The following is an 8370-nucleotide window of genomic DNA, read 5'->3' on the forward strand; positions in this document are numbered from 1 at the left end:
TGCATGCAGCTTATTTGCTGTACATAAATTGTAGGCCTATTAAAATTGTGCAATCCTTTACAATCACAATTCAAATAAACATATTGGAATTCTCAAAGGTGACATGGTGGTGCCTGCTTCTCTTCCTAGGACCAAATTAATGTTTGTTGCTGGCAGCCTAGCTTTTATACTCAGCTGGAGCAATTTGTTTTTACTTAACCATGTCAGGGTCTAGATTAACTAATAAACAAATACATAAATATACAAATCCATCATATAACATGAACTATCATAAAATATATGAAAACTCCCTGAACTACTACACCAGTAATGATTCTCCTACATTAACAAAATTAGCAATATAGCAACTGGCCCAAACCCCTCCCCACCCCCTGCCATTCTCACTTGGTCCAGTCCAATTACACTGGAAAACAGAACTAGCCTGGCTAATAAGCCAGACTCAAATCACGCTGTGTTTAATACACATCTGAAATTCACTTACCATCTCAATTCAGATAGGCTACAACTGACATTAGACACTTTGGCTCTACCTCTTCCACAATGTACATATGTATACTATTATTGCTTTACTGTCACATGCTTTGTATTTTGTGTTTATTATACACAAATATAATATACATTCTGGAACTCATGACACATATGCCTAAATTCAGTAGAGATACAGTACATAACAGTAGGAATATTGTAGTGCGCCTCTGTGTTACATTACATTACATTACAAAAGACTTAGAGATTATAACTGAAAAGTATAATCAACAATCACATTTCCTCTTTTTCAATTGCATATCAGTCTGACAGAAATAGCATTTAACTACTGGGTGGAATATTTTAACCACTTGAGCCCTATTTCTTTTTTTAAAGGCAAACTAGCAGATCTACTAGATGAATACTTTAACATTTATTAAGATTTTTGTATTGAAATTCTTTGAAATATTATTTACATTTTTCACATGACCAACATAGTGACCACAGGTTAAAAGTTTGAATAAACTTTTACACATCAGTTCATGAACTTTGCGTCATCTTATAACCAGAGTGGAATGGGCTTCCACACAGCTTACGTATGTGATAACTATCATAGATCATCACTTCTCAGTGAGCTGGCGATATGGGTGTAGTACATTTGACCCCTTTGGCTGTTACAGGTCCAGTGATTTAGTGTAGGACTGCTTGGTCTCATTCTTATGTAGAACAGTGGTCATGAAGATGCAGCTCTCTGTGTCAAAATTTCACACTACCTCTCTACTGCGTCAGTATTTCTGTCAATTCATTATTTGTCCAAGCAAGGTTCCAATGGGTCCAGACTTATGTCTCATTTATGCTCCATCGTGAGACGGTGCCACATATCAGAAATACAACAGCTCACATTGATGAAATTGTACATGAAGTCGTATGACTGTGTGTGAACCCTTCATTCTCAGTCCTCCAGTGTCTTATTAGTTCATATTGCAGTTTCCATTTAGCATCATTCCCAGAGTATACTGAACGGCTTAATATATATTAAACCCTATATTAAAATTATGTTATAAATATTCCTGCTGTTTACTCTGCTGCAGACTGAATGCACATGCTGTTCCCTCACTTTGCACAAAGATGTGATCACAATGAAGAACACAAAGAGCACCAGTATGTGACAAGACTGCAGAGGCCATCGGTGAAAAAGGTCTTGTTGCTGTTGGAGTCATCCACAAACAACTTGACATGTACGCCCCTGAGTTATAAATACAGATAATTAACATTACCCACTCTAGGTCCCAGGGCAACAGAACAACAACCCAGCCCATGACACTGCGATCATTCTCATCCCACAGACATTTTTACAGTTTGATAAGTGTTAAAGTGGATCTGCTGGGTATATAAAGATGCATCACAACTGCACAAAGCTGGATTGTCCAGGAAACTCTTAACCATTGGAAGGACATAACATAGCTGCCGCTTTGTGTGCTGTCTCGGTCATTAATCTAAGCTAAGACTTGTTTGTCAGGGTGGTGCAAAGGAACCACTGGCTTTGCAGTTACAACATCTTTGCCACATACTATAAGGTGACTCCTTGGATATGGGTGATCAAAACAAAGAAATATGCCGTCCAATCTTCCGAAGGAATGTGAACTGGGATCCTTTCCCCAACTGGACACAACCAAACCGCATCTTTGAGCAAGACTTCGGCCTTCCTCCCTTACTGGAGCCTAGCGATCTGAACTGGTTAGACTGGGCTAAGGGGAGGCTATCATCATTCAACTGGCCAGGCTTTACACATTCTCCTGTTCTTCTACCATTTAATGAGCAAGTGCCCAGCAAGAATCTCCAACTGTCTGTAGGAGTGTCTGAAATTATAGGACAGGACAGTTGGAAGATCAGCCTGGACGTCAAGCAGTTCTCTCCTGAGGAGATTACAATCGCAACAAAGGAGGGGTACTTGCAAATATCAGGTAGGCCTACAACAAAATAAATCTGATTTCTAATTAGACATGAATAAGTTTGAAATAACTATACCTATAATTTCCTTCAAAGATTATATTCAGGCCTATATATTATGTATGCTGCATCCACCAACCATATTATGTGTCCTGCAATTTGGAAAGTTGAGCTTTTTCTTCAATTCCCCATTTATCTGAAGGAAATCATCAAGAAAGGCAGGACGAGCATGGATCCGTTACAAGGTGCTTCACACGAAAATATAAGTAAGTTGTCAGAACTAATATAATGTCTTGAAATTCATTATTGAAAACTAAACGTTAGTTTGAAAACAAAATATTCATGCCAAAACAAATATTTCAGCACCATTGTTGAACAGTAACCTACAGTATAGGGCACAGCACATCATAGGACAGAAATGGCTGTGAATCTAGTAAAGGGGGATGGTTAAAAGTCTCCTAAAACTGATACGTACAATAATTAAAAATAAGAATGCACACTTTTGTGTTGCCTATTCATTTTTTGATTTTTTTTTTGAAATCATGAAAGTTTGAGAACTACTGGTTTAGAAGGTGTTTGTAGAAGAAGAGTCTTAATGGGTTAAAAGGGTCTGAACAGCTTGGTGGTTTCCAGAGTTGTTGATGCACTTTGCTTTGTGTCTTCTTACAAAGGATGCCAGACGGTGTTGACCTGCAGCAGATCAGCGCCTCCCTCTCTGCTGATGGAGTGTTGTCTGTCGAGGCCCCCATCTCTGAGACAATCACCAGACAACCAACCAATGAGATTGTCATCCCTGTTCAGATCAGGCACAAGCAGGAGGAAGAAAAGTTAACCTAGTGACCGAAACGTACAGTATGGTATCTCACAATTAGATACATTTGTGGAATCGACTTGTGTGTGTGTGTGTGTGTGTGAATTTGTAACAATACAATGTCATTTTTTAACAATACAGCATACTAAATGCAATGTGATGTAATGGCAATGCACTGCACTGCTCCTTTCTTTTCTTTTTTACACTGTATGCATCGTTGCCTTTGGAATGTCAAGTCAGTATTTTAAATACAACACTGACCATGCACATATACTGTATTGATGCGTCGTTATCGTGCGAGAGTTATCAGATAGTCCAATAAACAGGCTGTAAACATAAGTCATGGAATCATAAGATCTGGCATATTTTAATGATTGCCCGGGATACTTATCCCAAAATGAATGGTCATGTGATATGCATATGAACAGCAAAGACATAGATGAAAGCAAATACGACCTGTTACATCACAAATTAGATTCGATCATATCAGTCACAAAGTCACAAGTATACACAAACAACTTACTCTCAGAATAAGAAAATATTGTAAATGTAATATCATTAAGGCTTATTGTGTCCTGCATGGACATCCAGTTTAAATTCTCATATTCTGCATCAATGTCAAGTCTATAGCAGATCGTATATAACATTTGAGATAATGTTTCACTGTGTGTTGAGGCAGTATGAATGAGGTTCTGTCAATCTGTTGACTACTAGAGAACACAACACAGCAATACACACACCTATGGTATATAGGTGAGAATGTGGCAGCCAGAAAGTGTGCCTAGATCTGGGAAGGTAGAGAGACTACAGTAGATTACTGAAGTATAATTATTTCACGTAGGTACCTGTAAAAATGTACTAGTTTTTGGACTGACAGATCGACAGATGTGTTGACATTTAAAACAATGTAAAACTATTAAACTAATACATATTTAACAGAACACTTATGTTGACATTAACAACTGTGATTAAGTTGTCTTGCATTAAGGTTTGTTAGATTGACATAATACAAGTTTTATCATAAATCATAGCCAAATATACTGAAATTCATGTCAACTCTGGCACAGTATCAAAATAAACCTATTTGAGTTATTTTGTTGTGTTGTTCTTTGTCTTTTACGTTTTTATTAATTTTTATTTAGTTTTTACTTAGCTTTTCAGGGTACTTGACAGATCTTCCTCAAGATGGCACTGTAGTCCTGCTGTAATGATTCCCTACACTTTTAAGTGGTGTTAATTATTTTTTAAAGATTCTAAAAAAAACAATTTTTTTAACATTGTTATATAATCAATACAAACTATTTTTTTTTTGCGGCTTACGCCTTTTATTGATTTTTTAAGGGACAGATAGTAGGCTGACAGGAAACGGGAGAGAGATGGGGGGATGACATGCGGTAAAGGCCGTGTCGGGTTCGGGAGTCGAACCCGCGGCACACCGCGACTGGATCACCAGTCCGGTGCCCAGACCGTTACGCTACGGCCTGGGCCCAAACTTTGACTTTTGCCAATTATTTGGGGGACCAATTACAGTATCCTTACGGCCCCGGCCCACGTTGACTTGAGAACCACTGGTCTACTGTGTGCCAGCGCGGGTTGAAACTTGATGTGTGATGACTACAGGTGCTAGACTCTCTTGCCAGTTCACAGTTGCTGTCACTATAGATGGCCATGCTGGAAAGGATGTAAGTCTTGCACAAATTTAGATATGGATTTAGTACATTATATTTAGTTAAACCCTCTAGACGCAGTAAGCAGAAGCAGCGTTGACTCTGTACCATAGAGCTCTGTACTCTGCTTTTTCCATCTACACCAAATCTCAATACGCCCAAAATAGCCAATCGACAAATTCACAACTGTTGCTTTGCAACGCAGTGACCTTGAATATTGACTTTGGCTAATGTTCAAGTGGTTAAGTTTAGGTATTGGTTTAAAACGAATTCATTTAAATTAATACATTTTAGGCACTGTTAGTATGGTTACGTTTAGACATGGGTTTGGTACTTTTAAATCAATAATCCTTGCTCAAAACATAGAGATCCAATCTAAATCAAAACTAGAAAAGAGGGAAGGAGCAACACTCCTTCAAGGACAAGGGGATAATAAGTAATCTATTCTACTGTACAAAAGTCACACAAACTTGTTCAAAAGAAAACAGTGGCATCCAGTGTTTGAGTTGAGTACTGCACAATGAGACAGTAATGGAACATTTGGCTGAATAAGATTAGGCCTACATATAAAATATCATGGTAATACTACGTATATTACTTTACAACTTTTTACTATTACTAAGAGATGAAAACTATGTTTTCACTCCTGTCCATGTGTGTTTGTGTTAACTGTGTCTATCCGTGTGACTGCGCACCTAAGCGCTTTGATTTCTGCCAATAGGGGACACTGACACGAATGTAAATATCGTAGTTGAATCACATGTTGTAAACACACTATATCCTGATCTCCTCCAACAACCCACAAGTTGCATAACTAACAAAGCCACCCAGCCTGGTGAAGACTGCTCAGAGTAGCACTGTTTTCTAGTTAGTTTCGAAAAGGTTCGGTTACAAATGATTCTGGGTGTATAGCTTTTCTGTTTACTTAAACCCTCTATTCTGAGTAAATATAGAACTATATGGACCTGAGTTGCAACTGTACTTGGTGTGCTCTTTTTTCACTTTACACCAAATTATCTTTGCCAAAAATAGCTGATTTACAAGCTCACAACGTGCCGCATTACGATATACTATTTATGTTTAATATTTCTACTCAAATCAAGCCACAAGCCTAAGAGTGCATGAAGGATACAGTGTGTCATAATATGAGAATATGAGAACGAACATGACCTCCAGGCGTGATCTAAATATTGTTTGTGGTTTTGAGGTTTAATATAAATCTTTAGCCTACACTGTGTTAGTTTAGTATGTTCACGTGTCTGTGTCAGACAGTATATTGTATATATCCGTAATGAAACATCTCTTGGAGATCATTTATAGATGTGATGCACTGTAGTTTACTACTCCACATTATAGTGTTCAGGTACTATACTGTACAGTAGGCATAAAATTTTTATATTTTTATACGATAATGTATAGTTTGTATATGAATGCGCATTACTCTTGTTTTACATTCCATATGCCCATCCATGCCTATACTGTAGGCTACAGTCTGTAGCCTATATAAGGGAGTAGCCATGGTGTGTTTCTTTTGCATTAGGTAATTATTTATTTTGTATGAATTACTTCTTTTAAATTGTATATCTCTAACTTCTGAGCTCATAGAATTGTGATTCTTGCTACAGCATCGCTGCATGTCTCTTTAAAGAAAGGGGGAGTGTGAAAGACGGCGAGAGGAAAGAGATGAATAGAAGGCACTAGAAACAACCACCATGAACCAGTGAGCTCTAAATCTAGGACAAAATATTTGATTGGAATATAAACGGATCACCAACTGACATAGTCACAGGAAAAATATGTTTGGATGTGCCAGTCTTGATTTAAATATTTCTAGATATGGTATCACGTGTGATCATGGGAACACAGGGAAAGGATTTTTCCATTCAGTCATTTCTTGCATTTTGAAATGGAGAAGAAGACTGGCAGTGATCTCTCTTTTTAATTCCACATCGCTTCTATTCTCCTCTCATTGTCAGTGATAGTCACTGCATAATTCAGCCACCTAAAGCCAAGGGTTGGGGACGGCAGCAGAGGGAAAAGGACTACCTCCAGTTTGCTGGCTCTCTTGATGGTGCCTGCAATTGCTCGGCGGTGCCCTGTTCTTTTTTAGCGAGGACCTGCAGGCGGTAGCAGAAGAGGCAAGAAGGGGAACGATGCATTTAAAGCAGGAAGTGTGCTGGATTCATGGAGATACGGCAGTAACAGTGAGTGCGGAGGGCCTGGGAAGCACCCACCCCCTGTCTCTCCTCTATTTCCTCCCCCCCTGCAGGACCATGCTTGCGTGAGGGATGAGGCTGTGCACAGGGACGCCAGGCCAGAGCTGCGGCCTACTTCTTCTCACAAGAGCCGGGCTCTCGACTGCAAGATCTGTGAACACATTGCCACCATCAAATCAGCATCTTTGGTAGGCACGCTCCCTCTCTCCCCGCTGTTTGCATAAGAAATGGGGGTTGGGGGGGGGGGGTGTAGGCTCTTTCTGTCCTCTCAGCTGTACATCAGTAGTCATGGCAACCGGATCCTGTTAATGGGTGTCATTTTTTTTCTCCCATCCTCCGTTCCCCTCTCTGCCTCTGCTTTTATTTGTGTGCATTTGCTTGTATCCAATATAAATCTCTGCCTCTGGTGTTATTCTATCACATGACATCATTTCTTTTTGTCATCAAATTCAAGTGGTTTGCTTCCATGTCTGATAGATTTCTATTCTTGAATATACAGACTTGCAGATGAGGCTCAGGTCTCGATTCGCGGCTACATTATTCTGTGCTCCAGTACTGCACAATGCCCATGGTACTATATGCTAGAAACACAGTGCCACAGACCAATTGTGGTATTTAATCAAACCTTTCTTGATAAAGATATCAGAAATAATATTTCTGATATCTTTATCAACCATATATTATATGGCCCAGTTTGTCAGCTGTGGGTACTCGGAGGCTAGAGAGTTATGATAAAGGAGGAAAATACAGGCTGGTGTTGCAAATACACTAATAAACTACAGCAATTACTACGTGTTGGTTCATTCATTATTTAATGAAGAATATTAATTGGATTAGTCTCTAAAGTGAATCTATTTGAATGGAGTTATATTATTGGATATATTATATACTATAGTCAATACTATAAAATCGCCACAGAATTTTAGTCATTGTTACTGTATAACAATTTGAATTTAATAAAACATGATATTGAATTTGTGTAATGACACAGTATTACCAAAAACCCTTCAAATTTTCTTAATGAAAGAAGGATTCCTGTACCAGTAGCCTCAATTATTTGTTCCACATGGCCAGGTGTTACACACCACACATAGCAGACCTATAATATTGTTATATTAATGCATATGGTCTTTCTCTGGCCACAAAGCCAAACAGTCGCTGACCTGCATGGTAGTAACTGCCTCTCACTTCCTGGTTCCTCTTTGTGCAGGTCACCAGGTAAATCCAGGAGCATGAGCAGGACTTTGAGCTGCGGGAGCAG

At 38.8% G+C, this 8370-nt stretch overlaps 1 protein-coding gene across 1 annotated transcript; it reads left to right on the forward strand.

Annotated features, from left to right (window-relative positions):
• Nucleotides 1–1908: 1908 nt before the first annotated feature.
• LOC310879031 (heat shock protein beta-1-like) lies at nt 1909–4246 on the forward strand. Its single transcript, XM_083793452.1, has 3 exons — nt 1909–2429; nt 2618–2681; nt 3087–4246. The coding sequence occupies exons 1-3, from the start codon at nt 2057–2059 to the stop codon at nt 3250–3252; spliced, it is 603 nt and encodes a 200-aa protein (XP_083649578.1). The 5' UTR covers nt 1909–2056; the 3' UTR covers nt 3253–4246.
• The last annotated feature ends 4124 nt before the right edge of the window (nt 4247–8370 follow it).

This window comes from Protomyctophum parallelum (assembly GCF_964188405.1).
Source record: "Protomyctophum parallelum genome assembly, chromosome: 21".
Classification (NCBI taxonomy): Eukaryota; Metazoa; Chordata; class Actinopteri; order Myctophiformes; family Myctophidae; genus Protomyctophum; species Protomyctophum parallelum.

What these genes read in the sequence shown, in the direction of transcription:
- LOC310879031 (XM_083793452.1), top strand. Translation starts at nt 2,057, where the DNA reads ATGGGTGATCAAAACAAAGAAATATGCCGTCCAATCTTCCGAAGGAAT. An exon ending in GGGGTACTTGCAAATATCAG is followed by an intron (nt 2,430 to 2,617) that starts GTAGGCCTACAA and finishes ATTTATCTGAAG; the next exon opens with GAAATCATCAAGAAAGGCAG. An exon ending in TGCTTCACACGAAAATATAA is followed by an intron (nt 2,682 to 3,086) that starts GTAAGTTGTCAG and finishes CTTCTTACAAAG; the next exon opens with GATGCCAGACGGTGTTGACC.